Source organism: Syngnathus floridae, chromosome 5 (assembly GCF_059516105.1).
Source record: "Syngnathus floridae isolate MCC-2025c chromosome 5, RoL_Sflo_1.0, whole genome shotgun sequence".
NCBI lineage: Eukaryota > Metazoa > Chordata > Actinopteri > Syngnathiformes > Syngnathidae > Syngnathus > Syngnathus floridae.
The window spans coordinates 19,312,823-19,331,283 of NC_142417.1; the positions used below are offsets into that span (position 1 = coordinate 19,312,823).

At 43.1% G+C, this 18,461-nt stretch overlaps 1 protein-coding gene and 1 pseudogene across 4 annotated transcripts in view; both read left to right on the forward strand.

The window, feature by feature from the left end:
• Positions 1 to 18,461, forward strand: part of npr3 (natriuretic peptide receptor 3) — a 72,327-nt gene that overhangs the window by 23,069 nt on the left and 30,797 nt on the right. For all 4 annotated transcript variants that reach the window (XR_015858823.1, XR_015858822.1, XM_088377485.1 and 1 more), the window contains 6 exons: positions 3,036 to 3,158; positions 3,281 to 3,456; positions 5,445 to 5,580; positions 6,771 to 6,865; positions 6,954 to 7,071; positions 7,154 to 7,238. Coding sequence is in view for 2 of the 4 variants with exons in the window: in XM_088377485.1 (XP_088233611.1) it covers positions 3,036 to 3,158; positions 3,281 to 3,456; positions 5,445 to 5,580; positions 6,771 to 6,865; positions 6,954 to 7,071; positions 7,154 to 7,238 (733 nt within the window). In the remaining 2 variants the exon portion in view is untranslated. The remainder of the gene's footprint in view (positions 1 to 3,035; positions 3,159 to 3,280; positions 3,457 to 5,444; positions 5,581 to 6,770; positions 6,866 to 6,953; positions 7,072 to 7,153; positions 7,239 to 18,461) is intronic.
• LOC148398472 (uncharacterized) lies at positions 10,794 to 17,202 on the forward strand (annotated as a pseudogene).

Genomic DNA, 18,461 nt, shown 5'->3' on the forward strand with positions numbered 1-18,461 from the left:
CTTTGCTTTGATGGCTTTTAACTTTCGCACTTACTGGCTTTCTTTGTGGCGCCGTTGTGTGGCAGCCTTATAAGAGCCTATTGAGTTGCGCTCATGCCATCTGTGTGTCTTTTATATACTCGCTCTGTGGTATGAATACTGCTGGGGCCTGAATTTCCCCCCCCCGGATCAATAAATGCTCAATCAATCAATCAATCAAAAAGAAAAACAAATAGGATAAAAATAAATTAAAAAATACTTTCAAAAAGCATATGCATTTACACTAATACAATAAAATAAACAATAAAATCTGCAAAAGAATATTCTAAAATGATTTGGGAGTCAATGTTTCTGAGTCTGGGAGCTTTAACTGAAAAGGCTTTATCACCTTTAGTAGTTGGAGTCGTAGTCGCAGTCATGGTAGTAGTCGCAGTCATGGTAGTAGTAGTAGTAGTAGTAGTAGCAGCAGTAGTAGTAGTAATACTAATAGTAGCCTTCAAAAGCTCCAATATATCCAAAACAGCACCGCCAGGATCCTGATGAGAGTGCGCAAATACGACCATATCACACCTATCCTCCAATGACGACACTGGCTTCCCATTCCCTCTCGGACTGAATATAAAATCTCCCTGCTTGACCCATCAATGCATCCATGGCAACGCACCCCCTTACCTTAAGGAACTAATCACTCTCTGGTTTTCCACACGGAAACTCCGCTCATCTAACACCTACCCCCTCAAAACCCCCAAAACTAACCTCCGTTCCATGGGAGACCGGGCTTTCTGCTCTGTCTCACTGTCAGGGAACGGATGGAGCAGGGCGACCAAATGCAGCTTGGACCAGGGTTTACTGAAGGAAACTCAAACGGCAAACTGACATGACTTAACAAACAATAACTTGACTGACTGACCAGGACGTGAAACAAAAAGACAGCAGGACATGACGACAGCAAGACAGTACGACGACAACAACACAATGATCCGACGGGGAGTGACACGTAGAAAGGACTTAAATACGAGACAGGTAACGAGAGGCAGGTGACTGTGATTAGTACATGGTTTGTGAGTTGACACAGGAAGGGAGGGGCGAGTACACAGACAGACAGAACCCATGACAACCTAGACACATAGTAACACGGCTGTGGACGAGACGTGACACTCACCCACATTGTGGGATGTCCTACCTGTCCACCTGAGAGCACCACAGTCGGTTGACATTTTTAAAAACGGTCTTTGAGATTTTTTTTAAAATATAAAATGCATTATACATATCATTTATCATGATTATTATTACAGTCAAACTTCGATTTTCGAACGTCCCGGTTCTCGAACAAATCGGAATTCGAACGAAAAATTCGAGATTTTTTTGCTTCGGTTGTCGAACAAAATTCGGATGTTGAACCTCGGGAGATGAGCCGAAAGGACCCGAGAAAACCCGACCGCGCGGCCCGGATGCCGACTGACTCCGTTCGTTATTGTATATTTGTTACTTTGAGGATTGTATTAACCCCTAATCATGCCTCCAAAGAAAGCAGGTGGGAGCAGTAAAGCCATCCTAAAACACAAAGACGCTCTTAAAGCAACAGTGAGCGCCCGGCGCGCTGCGGTTGCGCGATCGGACCAAATTAAGCTCCCTGCGCACTGAGGTCCACTTAAATTTTAGAAAGTACATCAGGACTTTAAAAATATTTTCTAAATTTTAGCGACGGCTCTGTCACAATAATGCGTCCAGCGCGGTGCGGTTGCGCGGTCGGCGGCGCGCTACGGTTGCGCGTTCGGACAAATATGCGCAAATGAAAAATTGCTTAAAGGCGTTTTAGTCTTGGAACGGATAAATTTTTTTTCCTTTATTTGTGATGGGAAAAATAGATTCGGAATTCGACCGATTCACTTCTCAAACCGCCTTCTGGAACAGATTGTGGTCGAAAACCGAGGTTTGACTGTATTATTATTAGTAGTAGTATTATTATCATTAGCAGTAGTAGTAGTTAATGAAAACAAATAAAATGACAATGATGACTGAGCAGGAGACCGACAGGCGGATCAGTGCAGCTTCTGCTGTGATGTGGACTCCGTACCGGTCTGTCAGGGTGAAGAAGGAGCTGAGCCGAAAGGGAAAGCCTTTGATTTACTGATCCGTCGACGTTCCTACCCTCACCTATGGGCACGAGCTGTGTCGTGACCGAAAGAACAAGATCCTGGATATAAGTGGCTGAAATGACTTTCCTCCGCAGGGCGTCCCGGCTCTCCCTTAGAGATAAGGTGAGAAGCTTGGCCATCCGGGAGGGTCTCTGAGTCGAGCCACTGCTCCTCCGCGTTGAGGGGCTCCAGATGAGGTGGCTTGGGCATCTTATAAAGATGCCTCCTGGACACCTCCCTTGGTGAGGTGTTCCAGGCATGTCCTACTGGAAGGAAGCCCCAGGAAAGACCCTGGATACGCTGGAGAGACTATGTCTCTCAGCTGGCTTGGGAACGCCTCGGGATCCCCCAGGATGAGCTGGACATGAGAGGGAAGTCTGGCCTTCCTTGCTTAAATTGCTGCCCTCTCAACCAGACCTTGGATAAGCAGAAGAGAATAAATGAATGAATGAATATATTATTTTAATAGAGCTTTTCTGAACCCCAAATGATTCATAACAAAGACAAGTTGCAAAAAAAAAAAGCACTTTAATAGATACAGTGGATAAATGTACTCTATACAAGTCCATAAGTCAGACTTGCAACTTGCTGGAAATGCACACACGGAGGTAAATGTTCATGGCGGAGCTCAGAGACGCACTTTAAGAGTGAGGAGGAAACTACTGCTTTATTTCTGCGGTGACTGACGTCAACATACAGTCATGTGTTTTATTGACAGTAGAAAGTAACAAACAAAAACGATGTCAGCTTTCGTCATGATGTATGTGTGTGTCACCGTTTCAATCAGGATATTTGAATGCACGTGTAAATGTTGATTCATGTCTGTAAGGTTATTCTGAATGTTTCAGAAACCTGAATTTTGACCTTAACCCGAATATTGACTGCATGTGAACATAGTCTTTGTCTATTGTCTTGCAGTGGTAATCTTGTGTATGGACGCCAGAAAAATTCGAGAAATTATGCTTGCTGCACAGAGGCATCGATTGACCAATGGAACTCACATGTTCTTCAATATTGAACTCTTCAATGCATCCTCCTATGGTAAAGCCTATATAACAACATAGTGTTTAACTGGTGTACATAATTCATTTTTGAGACCATGTTTCTGGGATATTTAACATACAGCCCCATGATTTTGTATATGTTATGAACGTGTGTTTCAGGCAATGGATCATGGAGGAGTGGAGACAAATTTGACAATGAAGCAAAGCAAGCCTATGCATATTTGAACACTGTGACATTGCTTCGAACAGTCAAACCAGAATTTGAAAACTTCTCAATGGAAATTAAAAAGGCCGGTGAAAGTATGGGACTGAACAACTGCCAAGACTGTGGAAATGTAAGTATATCTACATTTAAGTGGAAAAACAGAGTTGTAATGGACTGTACAGTTTATCAATTGAATTGTATTAGTGTTTACTGATACTGTATGCTTTGCTACCCTTTTCCCCTTCTCCTTCTCGCCTGTTGGCCTGCATTTATTATTCAAACTTTTGAACTTTTAAGTACAGAGTCAAAATCAGGTTAGTGTTCCTATTTCTGATGTAGTGCATCCATTTAAAAAAACAAAATACATATCTGAAACAACCCACACAGTTCTAAAATGCATGTCAACAATTACCCTATTATATACATGTAACAAATATTTCATGTTTTCGTTGGACTGGACTTTGACTCACTGGTTTAAAACTCCAGTTTTAATGGAGTATGTCAAATTAATTCAAATGTAGTTTCATAGCCCTTAACCACAAAAGAGTCTAAAAGGGCTTCAGGTGCCCACAGTTGACATATAGTATTAACAACATCTCATGATCTTAACTCCATGCACCTGTAATGTAGTAATTCAAGATCAAATATAAAGTGTTATGCATTTGACATCGTTTTGATTTCTTCGTATCCACTGTATTTTCACGGTAGACACATGTACACCACAGAATTCTTTCATTACTAGAAGCCACTTGGAATCTTTTGACTTTGAATTAGAGACGTCCCAATTTAAAATTCTGTTTTGGTATCAGCACCCAGTCACTACCCTTTTGTGAGTATCGGACAGAATCAGATTCAGTTACAGGATCGGCCCGATCCTGTCTAATGTGTTTTTGCGACATTGACGTGATTTACGGCTGACATAAATCCTAACGCAAACATGTCAAGTCAAGTCAAGTCAAGTTTATTTGTATAGCCCTAAATCACAAGCAGTCTCAAAGGGCTTCACATAGACAAAAATTGACAATTATTCTCAAAGCATCCCCTGATCTTAAGCTCCCAAAAGGGCAAGGAAAAACTAAAAAAAACCCTACCAGGGGAAAATTAGAAACCTTGAGAAGGGACCACAGATGGAAGGATCCCCCTTTCAGGATCACCAGGTCTGCTGTATATCATTACTCATTACAACAAATCTTTAAATTACGATTAACTTTAAATTACTTTGGTCCAGACACCGTCTCCTAGTTTATTTTAATTTGATTTGTAAAATAAGCTAATCAGTACAACCTTATATATCATTGTTTTGATTTCCTTTCTGCTGGCCTTGTACTGCCAATCGGAGATATCACAAGAAGAAAAAAGCACTCTGCTTGCGGGTAGTTAACTTGCAGTTAACAAACCCTCACCCTTTTTCTCACTCAGAGAGTATATTTATGTTGTGCCACAATAATTAACAGCGAGCATAATATGGTTCTTAATGTAAAATGTCACGAGGTATGAACAATTCAGCTTACATAAAGCCTCTCAGAATGCGACGTTTTTGCAAGTGTTGGTGAGTGCTGAAAGGAAATAGGCATGACAGGGCACTGTGGCTACAGAGAGGCTGCTCATTTCTCCTAAATCAACCATGGAGAGGCTAATCCTGCTACGTATATTGAAGTAGTCATAAGTGGAGCTGTCCATGTAAATGTTGTTGCCAAGTGACAGTTGTTTTTGGACATTTTAACCTGTATCTATTATCTGTTATCTGTACAATGATTTCCAATGGAGAAATTGTGATCACTTCCTTCAGTGACATCAACCAAAACATGGAAGGAAGGGGTGTGTGGCCGTATTCCACATTAAAAGCTGTGTCTTTATCTTAGAAATACTGTATGTTCGGGACCTTGGCAATCGCAGAAAAAAATGGAGTTGGTCCCCAAGAACTTGACATGGTTTCTAATTATTCAGCTGGAAAAAAAAAAGAGGCTTGATGTAATCTCTGATATAACATTTGCACTACCTCCTATAACTCAATGGTATATTTGTGTCCTCGTGGACCCTACTGACAAACCAAACAATAAATGAGAAATACAACATTTAAATGTGTTATTTTGCGTTCTTCCTACTCTACCATTTTAGGTCAACATGTTTGTTGAGGGATTCCATGATTCCTTGCTGCTTTACGCTCTTGCTTTGAATGAAGCCAAGAAAAGTGGATACAATAAGAAAAATGGATCACAAATCACATCACAAATGTGGAATAGAACCTTTGAAGGTAAAATGTACTTACATGACAAAGTTGCTTTCAGTTTTCATTTCATTGTCTGTAATGAGCTAGACATACATAAAAAACAAAAAAAAAGAACAATAAAAAAAAAAAGCTAATTATGTAAGGTAAATCTCATCAAAATTAGTGCTGGAATCGGAGGTGTCAAATCTTGGGCCCTAGACAGTAAAAACCCTGCCTCAATTTGGCTTCAGCCACAGGTTCTGCCAAACTGGCAGGGTTTCTACTTTCTGGATCTGGATTTGAAACCTCTGGCTGCTATGAAGTGATTTGAAGTAACTCCAGCTAATATTAATATCCAGCTAAATTAAACTTTGCAGTCATTACACACAAGTTTAAATAATTGTTCATGTGCAAGGGTTGAAGCTTGTAATTTTGTTGAAGATGCTCCTCTATCTGTTGGTAACATTATCATGAAAGAGTCTGTTTTTGAAAAACAGAATTTAGTAGCCTCAACGAATTTTTTTTTTCTTACCATTCCATTTGTCAAGGAGTGAGACAAGGCGACCAAATGCAGCACGATCCTTTATTGAAAAGGGGAAAAGGGAAGTGGGACGCTGGACTCGCGATCTGGCTGGCATAGCTGTGCTGAAGAGTGCAGCGCATAGTCGTGGTCGGGGCGAGCAAGTAGTCGGGGCAGGCGGCGATTGGAGCGTGGTCAGGGACGAGCCAGTAGTCGGGGCAGGCGGCGATCAGAGCGTGGTCAGGGACGGGCCAGTAGTCGGGGCAGGCGGCGATCAGAGCGTGGTCAGGGACGGGCCAGTAGTCGGGGCAGGCGGCGATCGAGGTGTGGTTGGTCAGTTTACCGAAACGATTGGCAACAGAGAAAAGGCACAGGCTGATAGGCTTAAAAGCACAGGGAGCAACGGGTAATATACAGGAACGAACTGACAAGGGAGTGACTGGATGACAAGGTTCAAATAGAGAGCCTGACAGGTGTGGGTGATTCAGACGATTGGGGTGTAGCCGAGCGGCAGGTGATACCTGAACGTGACACCATAATGACATTTCATTAGCATTTGGGGCTTGTACTGTTTTTATAAACCATATTCTTGCGAGAAAACCTATCAAATTCCTTGAGAATTTTACAGAAAATTATTTAGAGATCAGCTGCAATATCTCTAAATATGAATAGCCATCAACCTCAGATGGAGAATGCTTTTGATTGTGGTGCACAGGAATCGCTGGCCAGGTGTCCATAGATGTCAATGGTGACAGAAACGGAGATTTCTCGTTAATGGCAATGACCAATGTTAATGCAGGAACATATGAGGTAAGATGCAGAATCAAATGACATCAACATTTTTTCATGTTTGACATTTTTTATGTATCCCTGTAAAATTTTTATTTTATCGTTGCAGGTTGTTGCTAATTACTTTGGTGTGAATGGAAGCTTTGAGCTGCTGCCCACTTTCAATTATGACCACTTCACTCTGCAAGGATTACAGATAAAACATACGGAGATATCAGACACATCATGTAAAGAATCACTACAGTGCAATATTTTTGTCAATTTATATGTATATTACGTGCTGTGTTCAATTATTGTTCTTATAACCAGGTGGACTTGGAATGTCAGCTGTGACTGGTGTCATAGTGGGAGCTGTTCTGGGAATTGCCATGCTTACAGCATTCTATCTTTTCAGGTAAATACTGGTAAAAATGTAGTGTTACTTCATCAAATGTGCTGGGGTCCTCACAAAAATGTTAAATAACAGCTTCAATTCTTATTAAAATAAACAAGACAACCATAATGTAGCAATCATCATTTAGCAAATGAAGCAATGTAAATAATCAACAAAGCGGAGCAAAACGGTGTTTGTTGATAACAGGTTAAAACAAAACAGCAAATATGTGTGTGCACCTTAAAAGAACAACGAAAACACATTGAGCTCTGTATTTGTAGAAGGTGCCGCTGCGCTTCATTCAGCAAAACAATTGGTGCAGCTCAATTACTGTATTGGCCCGAATATAAGACGACCCTTATTATAAGACGACCCACTCTTTTTCAAGACTCAAGTTTGAAAAAAGACCTTTTGAACGCCAAATTTAATTTTTATACAGAAAACAATTACAGTAAATCTGAAACAAATGATTATAACAATATATTCGAGAGAAAAATCATGCTATTTTGCCTCATTAAAATCATGCAAAAACTGTCTATCACATCTTAATATCTGAACTTTTAAATATGTAAACTAAAGTGCAATCACATTTGTAAATTAATGGCTTCTGGTTTTTGAAATGTAAATAAATCAATCTACTGTGATAAAACAACAAAATTGCAATAACTGCATTAACCATCAAAGTGAAGTCTAACTGTAGTCTTGAAACAAATCTGAATAAGGAAAAACATTGCAATAAAATAATGCAAACTTCTACCGCTATTGTTGGGGAGCCTGAGGACTGTAGGCCCTATACAGTTGCAGACATGGGTAAACTACGGCCCGCGGGCCACATCCGGCCCACGGGGCCGTTTAATCCGGCCCGCCAAACCTGAATAAATTGTATTATTAATTTTTTGGGGGGTCATTTTCCCTGCAATTACTATGTTTCCCCAATAGATGGGGAAGCGCCCGCCCGCGCATTTACTCCCGGGAGCCGTGTCAGAAAGCTCGGTGCACACTCACAAGTGCGTGTGCGTACTCAGTAGTACGGACGCGGCGCACTCCGCGCTCCATTTCATCTATCGGTGCCAAATTTCGACCGTAGGCTGTGACGTCAGTAATCTCGTAATTCGCGCGCTGAGTTTTCAGATACAGTTTTACGCTAATGCCATCCACAAACCTTCCCCTGGAATCCTTCCATTAAAATTAGTGGCCCGAAGAAAAGAAAGGTGGACACTGAGTGCCGAATGTTAAAAAAGAGTGGACAATTTCGCTCGACCTATGTGTGTGAGAAGACGTTCAGCCACATGAACGTCAACAAAACCCGTCACAGATCTAGGTTAACGGACCGACACCTCGGCTCTATCCTAAGAATTACCACAACAAATTTTACTCCAGACTATGATGCACGAGCAAAAAAGCGAAACCAACAATACTATTGATTTCTTTATTAATTTATTTAGATGTATTCTTTCACTGATTCTTCAAGATGATGTATTTGGTCAGAATGTTTGCCGTTGGATGTGATTTCGCTTCATTAGATAAACGTATTTCATAAATCTGACCTGCAGGCGCTGAAGTGATGGAAAATGTTATTCATCATAACAGTGTCATATTTAATAAGAATCACTGAGTTTTTTGGTGAAATATTTTTTCATTGTTGTTAATAAATGCATTTGTTTTCAAAGAGTTTTTTTTTTAATATCCATGCTTTAGTATCTACTAAAAGTAAAAACCTTTTATGCAATGACCTTTACATGTCATTTATATTACTTCACACAAACACCATCTGCTCCTGGTTCAGCCCCCCGGTCAAAATTTAGAACCCAATTCGGCTCGCAAGTCAAAAAGTTTGCCCACCCCTGGTATGGGGGGTTGGCTCGGATGGTTATGCTCTTTTCGCCCCCGGGTGTCGGTCAGAACACAAGAGGGAAGACGTGGTTCAGTTTTGATTGCTTTACTGAATTATTGGCAAAAAAGTAACAGGCACTGTGGCTCATAGGGGCATACAGGCAAACTGGCAAAAGGGTATAGGCACAGTTTGGTCGTAAGGATGTGAAGCAGGTGTTTGTAGTGTACATGGGTGAGTCTTTGGGTGTGTGAATGTGATTCTTTTGTGTGTGATTATTGTGTGAAGGGTGTGTTGTGTGTGTGTGTGTGTGTGTGTGTGTGTGTGTGTGTGTGTGTGTGGTGTGTGTGCGTTGTTTTGCAACAGACAAATACAGCACATAAGTCAACGCTCAATTTCTGACGTCACACAACACTAGTAGACGGCACACATTACATAACTAACTGCGCGTAACGATTCCAAAGTCAAAGTCAAAGTCAAAGTCAGCTTTATTGTCAATTTCTCCACATGCCAAAGACACACAAAGAAACCGAAATTTCGTTCCCCCCTATCCCACGGTGACAAGACATGGCTCACAACAGACAAACAAGTAAACAAGTATAACAAAAGCGTGCTGAATAAATAATGAATAAATAACACAACAATAAATAAATAAATAAATAAGAGGAGCAGGAAAAAAAAAGGAGCAAGTGCGCGTACAGCAGACATTCCCGAAAATAGCGCAACAGTGCCGCACGCTACGCAGAAGGGGGTAGCGAGTTCAGGGCCCTAACAGCCTGGAGAAAGAAGCTGTTGGCGAGTCTGGTGGTGCGGGAGCGCAGGCTCCTGTACCTCTTCCCAGAGGGCAGAAGGTCAAACAAAGAGTGAGCCGGGTGACTCACATCTCTGGCAATCGAGGTTTCCTTGCGGGCGAGATGGGAGGTGTAAATGTCCTTCAGGGAGGGGAGCGAAGCACCAATAATCTTACCAGCCGTATTCACTATGCGCTGCAGGGCCTTCAAGTTCTGTTCAGTGCAGTTACCACCCCAGACAGCGATGCAACTGGTGAGGACGCTCTCAATGGTGCCACGGTAGAATGTAGACAGGACTGCCTGAGGAGCACATGCACGCCTGAGCTTCCGCAGGAAGTACAGGCGGCGCTGAGCTTTCTTTGCCAGTGACGAGGTGTCCGCTATACTAAATAACCATAAATTAAATACTCTCAGCAACACACCAAACATAAGTCATCGAGACAACAAAATACATTTGCTGGCGACCGTGAGTCGCCGTGCCGTTGCGTAACGGCTGTAGTCATGCGTGTAAGTTGCTCGTACGATGAGAGGCAAACTTAAACGCGCCGGAGCTGTCAATCAAACGGCACGCACACAAAGCACACATGAAGCAAACCGCGATCAGACAAATGGCACAAGAGTGAACAGTAGTACCAATGAAATGTATAGACAGTAATCCCTCGCTACATCGCGGTTCGTTTATCACGGTTTCACTACATCGCAGATTTTTTTTCCCCAAATTAAAAAAAAAATTAAAAGTAAAAATAAAACTTCTAAATTGAGGAATTATGGCACAAATCTTGCCCATACGCCAGCAGAAGGCAAGGAGTGCCTACACAATTGCAGTTCGTACAATTCCGGGTTGGTTGAGCTTCGCTCGGCATGGCGTGCTAGTTGTCTCTCGTCGCCCGTTGCCTTCAAATCAGCAAATTTGCAAGCAGAATCAGGACGCACTGTGGGCCCCTGCTGTGCCGCCCAGCTCGCTTGTGTTTTTCGATCGAGGAATCAACAAAACCTTGAGCTCCAAGCGATTCTCTTAGAATGCCGGAGTGACTTGATTGAAAGATGGCGGACCGGCGGCAAAGGAGGAGGCGCGCGTCCCAAGGTAGTGATGACGATGACGACGATAAAATCGAGATTAAGATGGCCTTGAAAGACCTGGCAAAGAAAATGGACGGAATGGTGGAAAATGTAGGATAAATAAGTGGTCTGGTTGAAGATGTGAGGAAACTTAACAAACTACTCGCGCTGAAGGACGAGAAAATTGCAGAGTTGGAAAAGAAAGTTGACGAGTTGGAGCAATATACACGGAAAGAGGACGTGATCATCAGCGGTCTGAAAACAACACACCGCACATACTTCAACGTCACCCGAGGAGAGAACAACGAGGAGGACTTGACTGAGGGAGAAAAACAGTCGCTGGAGGAACAGGTGATTCAGTTCTTCAACAGAAATGACATCACCATTCATAAGGAGAGTATCGCTGCCTGCCATACTCTTCCCAAAAGAAATGCACAATCAGAGCGAACCATCATTCTGAGATTTGTAAACAGAAGACACAAAACGAAGCTTTTGAAACAAGGAAGGAAACTGAAGAACACACAGGTGTATGTGAACAAACACCTTACGAAGAGGAACGCCGAGATAGCCAAACGTGCGAGGGTTCTGAAGAAACAAAACAAAATCTATTCAACATGGACAAGAGACTGTAAAATTTGGATTCACACAAATGGTTCACTTGGTGAGGAGGCGAGGGTCCTGCTTATCCGGGACCTCAAAGACCTGGAGAAATATGAAACTGCATAGCCCAATAGAACATCCTCTTGCTGGCCAGATTTATTATTTTTGTAACTGTTCGGTATCCTTCCGCCAATTGTTTTTTGGAATTACTGGAAAAAGTTTTATCCTATTGTCGCCGGACTCTTCTTGGAAGTACTCTTTTTTTCATATTGTGGATGCCTTTTTTGCATTTGAAGAACACGGCTTGGTAGTGGTGAGTAGGTGTCTTGCCGGATTACTGGTAATTTTTCTTTTTTGGCTAGGAACGCCGACTGACCCTATCACAATCACACTTTCATTCAATATCCTCCATGAACTAAAACTGGACTTGCTTTTCATAAATACACCTGCAGAATTTTTATACCACCATTACGCAACTTTTTGGCTGGACTTATATTGGTTAAATTGTCTCAACTATTTGGCTGCCATTACAAATGATATGTGTGTATGCGTGTGTGTGTGGACGTGGAGTTGTGGGTGTGTATGGGCTCAAATTTGGATGTGGGTAGATGGGAAAACGACTGTTTGCGTTTACCTTAAACAATTACCATGCAGATACAGGATATAGATATAGACCCGGAAAGCAATTTCTTTGACTATGTAACTAGCAACTGTTGTTATTACACTGAAAATCAATTCAAGGAGAAATTCAATTTAGGGCAAGATATATCAATAATACACTTCAACAGTAGGAGTTTATACGCAAACTTTGATAAGATTAAAAACTATTAACAGCATTACACCATGCAATTCAATATAATTGCCATTTCTGAGAGTTGGCTCAGCCACGACAAAGGGACCGATTTTGAATTAGAAGGATATAATTTCAACTTTGTGAATAGGACAAATAAAAAGGGTGGAGGAGTTGCACTGTATATAGACAGTAGGTTAAAGTATAGGATTGTAGAAAGCATGACAACTGTTATTGATGACTTATGTGAATGTATTACTGTTGAAATAGATATGGGTAAAATGAAGAATGTCATCGTTAGCTGTGTTTATAGAACACCCAAATCTAGTATTGAAAATTTCAAATAAGTATTTGAGGCCATGGTTTCAAACACCGAGCAGAAGGTAGCCTTTTTATGTGGGGACTATAATATACACTTCTTAAATCCAAATAAAACACCTGCGATAAAAGATTTTATAGATGCAATGTATCATCATCATCATCATCGGCGGTCACTCGGGACGAGTATGACTGTCTTTTTCTCAGGGTCGTCTACTTGTGGGTCCGCAGGTGGGCGTAGAGGCCGATCCGGGATCCACATATTTTTGTGCAGTGTGGGCAGGGGAAAGTGGTGGTGGGTTGTGGTCGTGCTGGAGCCTGTTTTTGTCTTTCCTTACGAAGTTGTCGTTTGGTTTCTGCGATACGGCGGAGTTCCTTTTCGTGATGTGCTGCACCTTCTTGCACCGCTGCCCTCCAGCAGTTCCTGTTCAAGGCGATGCGCTCCCAGTCCTGAGATGTTATTTGGAATTTCTTGAGATTGGTCTTGAGGTTGTCCTTAAAACGTTTCTTTTGCCTGCCCGGGGCTCGCGGACCTCTCTCCAGCTGGGAGTATAACATCTGTTTGGGGAGGCGGGTGTCAAAAGTCAAAAAGTCAAAGTCAAAGTCTCCTTTATTGTCAATTCCTCCGCATGTCAAGACACACAAAGAGATCGAAATTACGTTTCTCACTATCCCAGGGTGACAAGACAGAGTTCACAACGCACATACAAGTAAACAACACAGGAAAAATAAAACAAGAAGATGAACATATAAGAGTGATAGCACGCTAGCCGCTCCCGATGCACAGCAGAGTCCGGAAAGATGACAGTCAACCAGGCCACTGTGAACACGAGCACACAGCAGGCACGCACTGTCCGGTTCGTGGATCCTATCAGGCGAACGCAACCCATCTTGTTGTCCCGCGAACGAACGTACGCCAGGAGAATGGAGGGCACGGCTGGGCGAGCTGGGTTGGCCGCAAGCCTGGCCCGACGTCTTCGCGCTGGCCCCTCTTCCGCTGCCTCGCAGACCCGCTGCCGACGCATCCCAACAATGCTCCAGGACGGAGCAGTCCGAGCTCACGACGCAGTCCAACCGGGGGAGGAAGAGCAGGCCAGTCCGGCGTCGCTCCATGACGAAGCAGTCCAAGCGCCCTTAATCTCTCCGCACCAAAGTCCAGAACGCCATAAAACCCACTTCCGCCGATGTTGAGCAGAACATGCCCGCCGCACTAGCAGCACGACGTATCACATGAAACGAACACACACAAAACTGCCGGACAAACACTCAGTAAACACTCACAAAACTCACAAAACACCGAACGGGACAGAGAGTGGCCGCTGCGTGTGCACGCGCCATGCCTGTCCATCGGAGTTGGGATTCGATTTGGTAGTTCTTTGTTGATGAGGTGGAGTATGGCGGCAATGAAGACAGAGAACAGGGTGGGTGCAATGATGCATCCCTGTTCGACCCCTGTCTCTACAGTGAAAGGCTCAGTCAAGGAGCTGTTGTTGAGCACTGTGGCTGTCATTCCATCATGTAATAAACGCAGTATTCTGATGTATTTATCCGGGCAACCATACCTCAGAAGGATGCTCCATAGGGCCTGGCGATCCACCGAGTCAAAAGCCTTTGTCAGGTCTATGAAAGCCATGAACAAAGGCTGTTTATGCTCACGGCATTTCTCCTGGAATTGGCGTGCTGCAAAAATCATGTCTGCAGTGCCTCTAGCTGGGCGAAAACCGCACTGCGATTCTGGGAGAACTTCCTCAGACAGTGGCAGTAGGCGGTTGGCAAGAACACGAGCAAGTACTTTGCCAATTGTTGAAAGGAGCGAGATGCCCCTTTAATTTCCACATTCCGCTTTGTCCCCTTTCTTGAAAATGGTCACTATCAGAGCATCCCTGTGCTCCGAGGGGAGTACTTCTTTTTCCCAGACCTTCAGAAAGAGGGAATGGAGGTGGCACTGGAGCTCTAGTCCACCTTCCTTTAGGACCTCAGCTGGGATCTCATCTGGCCCAGAGGCCTTGTTGTTCTTCAGGCTCCTGATGGCATCTTGGACCTCTGCTAAAGTGGGAGGTTCACCCATGTCTTCCCTGATGGGACTCTGAGGGATGTGACTGAGGAAATCTGACTCTGAGTTGTACTGTCACGGTTGAGGAGTTCCTGAAAGTGCTCTCTCCACCGGTTGTTTATGGACTCATTGTCCTTCAACAGCTCCTGCCCGTCTTTAGAGCGCAGGGGGTTTTGGCCACGATGACTTGGGCCGTAGACAGCCTTGGTAGCACTGAAAAAGCCTCTGGTGTAACCAGAGTCTGCCAAACTCTGGATTTCCAGTGCCCTTTCTGTCCACCAGGAGTTTTTAATCTGTCTCACCCGGCTCTGGACGTCAGCCTTGGCTCTGGAGTGAGCCTGTCTCTTTGCTGTGCAGGTGATGTCATTTTGCCAGACACGAAAGGTTTCCCTTTTCTTGGAGAAGAGCTGTTCTATCTCTGTGTCGTTCTCATCAAACCAGTCCTGATGCTTTCTGGCCTTGTACCCGAGAGTGGCACTGCAGGTGTCGAGGATGGAAGACTTGAGCAGGCTCCAGTGTTCTTCAATGTCCTCAGGGTATTCCTGATTGAGGCTTTCTCCAAGAGAGGCCTGAAACAGCTGCAGGGCGGAAGTTTTATTCAGGGTCTCAAGGTTTAGTCTTTGCCGGCTCAGCTTCTTTTGCAGTCTCCTCTTCCTCTTGAGTCTGATGGACATCGTGGATCGTATCAGGCGGTGATCTGTCCAGCAAGCCTCTGAATCCATCATGGCTTTTGTGATGCTCACGTCGCGCTGATACCTGGCTCTGACTATGACATAGTCAATAAGATGCCATTGTTTAGAGCGAGGGTGTCTCCATGAGCCCTTGAGTTTGTTCTTCTGGCAAAAGATGGTATTGGTGATGATAAGGTCGTATTGAGCACATTTGCTAAGAAGCAAAACCCCGTTGAAGTTGATGTTTCTAATGCCTTCCTTTCCAATGGTGCCCTTCCAGAGGTGGTGGTCACGGCCCACTCTGGCACTGAAATCTCCCAATATAATAATCTTGTCCTCCTTGGGGATTTTTGACAATACCTCATCCAGACAGGCATAGAAGGCCTCTTTTCTTTTTTGTCCTCATCGGAAATGAGGGTAGGTGCATAAGCACTAAGAACTGTTGTCGTCTGGTTGTTGGCCAGCACCAGACGGAGTGTCATCAGGCGCTCACTGAATCCCACAGGGAGTTCAGAGAGCTGACTGATCAGTTGGTTCTTGATGGCAAAACCAACCCCATGGATCCTAGGCTCATCTGTGGCCTTTCCTTTCCAGAAGAAAGTGTATCCACCCTTTTCCTCCTTCAGATGACCTTCCTCTGCCCGTCGGGTTTCTGAAAGAGCAGCTATGTCAATCCGGCATCTTCTCAGTTCCCTGGCAATGATGGCGGTTCTCCTCTCCGGCCTATCACTGGTTACACTGTCCATTAGTGTGCGCACATTCCATGCTCCAAAATTCATGTTTCTATGTTTTCGACCGCATATTGGTGATCCCTCTGAACGCGGTAATCCAGTCGGGAGGTTTGAGGCAGGCTATGTTTAGGGCACCTTTTCTAGCCCCTTCCCCCACAGGGGTGAGCAGAGTGGATCCTAAAAAGGGCTGCTCAGTCGTGGATGAAGCTACCGAAGAGCTCTTCTGCCTCGGTCCATGAGCCCAACGATCATCTAACATCCACCGCCTGATGTGCCAACTTGTGACTAGGGGGTTCCAGACTTCATAATCCTGCCCCCGTTGTCATTTACCGGTCGCCACAGGACTTTAATCCGGGATGTAAGATGGATTCCCTGAAAAAGACGCCTGTGCGTGACTTTGTTTAGAGTGGGGAGACTGGTGCACAGACAGTCACCACACTGTTCTTGACAGATCAGGGTCAGAGTCCAGTGGGAAGGAGACCAAGACAACTGGTGACCCTTTTTCTGCTGCAGCCTTCATCCGCCTTCCCAGCCGTTGTGACGCCACCCCTTAGGTCAGCCATCATCCTCCGCCTGGTCCACCGTTGAGGTCGTCACTATTTACCCATAGCTGTAGCTGTTTACCCACAGCCGAGATGTATCGTAAAGGATTTTATCCTAGCATAACCAAACCAAGCAGAATTGCCACCCACTCTGCATCAGTAATAGACAATATTCTTACTAATAATATGATAAGTAATTTAGAAAGTGGATTATTAATAAACGATGTTACTGACCATCTGCCAGTGTTTGTTATCCATGAATGTAAACATAAGAACTTAGACAATAGCAAAGTAAACATACAAAGGAGATTAAGAACAAATGGCACTCTGAACGCATTTAGAAATTATCTGATAGCTCAAAATTGGAGGAATGTTTATGAAAAAGAGGATGTTGATGCAGCCTATAATTTATTTCTAAATACTTTTTTGACTCTATATCACAAAAACTGTCCAATTCAGCGACCAAAGAAAACTTCAAAACGACCAGATAAACTGTGGTTCACTGGGGGTCTGTTGAATGCCTGCAAAAAAAAAAGAATGAATCATATAAAGACTTTATTAAACACAGAACTGAGGGGAAATAAACTAAATATAAAAGATATAAAAATAAACTAACAGAAATTCTTAGAAAATGTAAGAAAGATTATTAAAGTAAACTGTTGGAAACAAATAAAAATAATACAAAGAGCACATGAAATATTTTAAACTCAATTATAAGAAGAAAAAAATAAGTGCCGGATTCACAAATGAATTCTTTGAAAATGGTAAGATAATTAAAAATAGTGATGAAGTGGTGGGAGGATTCAACAAATTCTTTGTGAATGTAGGGCCTAAACTGGCAGATGAGATAATTCCTCCACAAACGGGAGGTGTATCATAATTTTTTGGAGAACGAAACCCGGGTACCATCTTTCTGAGAAAGAAACTGAAATAATTGATATAGTTAAACAATTTAAGAACAAAACATCAAGGGACTGTGAGGATATTGATCTATACCTAATTAAATATGTAATAGTAGCTATAGCAGATCCCATAGCACATATCTGCAACCTATCGCTGAAACTGGGCTCCTTTCCCACAGAAATGAAAATAGCCAGTCGTTCCCATCCATAAGGCCGGTGAGAAGAATCTTTATACCAACTACAGGCCAGTCTCATTGCTTCCCCAATTTTCCAAAATATTGGAGAAGATACATATTTGCAGTTAGATTGGACAGTTTTATTGATAAGTGTGAGATATTAACTGATAGTCAATATGGTTTTAGGCCAAAGCGATCTGCATCTTTAGCTTTAATTGACCTTGTGGAAGAACTGTCAACAAGCATTGATGACAAGAAGTTTGCTGTAGGAGTTTTTATTGACCTTAAAACCTTGATTAAACCTTGAACCTTAATTGACCTTTGATGCAATTAATCATGACATTTTGCTTCAAAAATTGGAAAGGTATGGGATTAGGGGAATAGGGTTCAGTTGGATAAAAAGCTACTTAGAACTAGGGCTGTGGACTCGGTCGGATTTTTGCACCGAGTCCGAGTCCGGCCTCTTGACCACCGAGTCCGGCTGTCCATTTTTTCTGTTAATTCATGTGACTGCTTAGTCTTTATTCAAGGCTAATTTAGATCAAAATCTAAATAATTACAACAGTTTTGTGATGGCTTTGTCTTTATTAAACATATAAACGAATACAATAAACAGATACTTTCAAGTTTCAATTCAACGACTTGAGTTTGTTCTTAGGAACAAAATCGCCTCAACTAAGTCAGCCTTCATCGCGCCGCGCTGATCAAACATGATAAACTTGAGCCCGGAAAACAGGCGCTCTACGCTGACTTGGCTGATTGGCATTGCTGTTAGTGTCC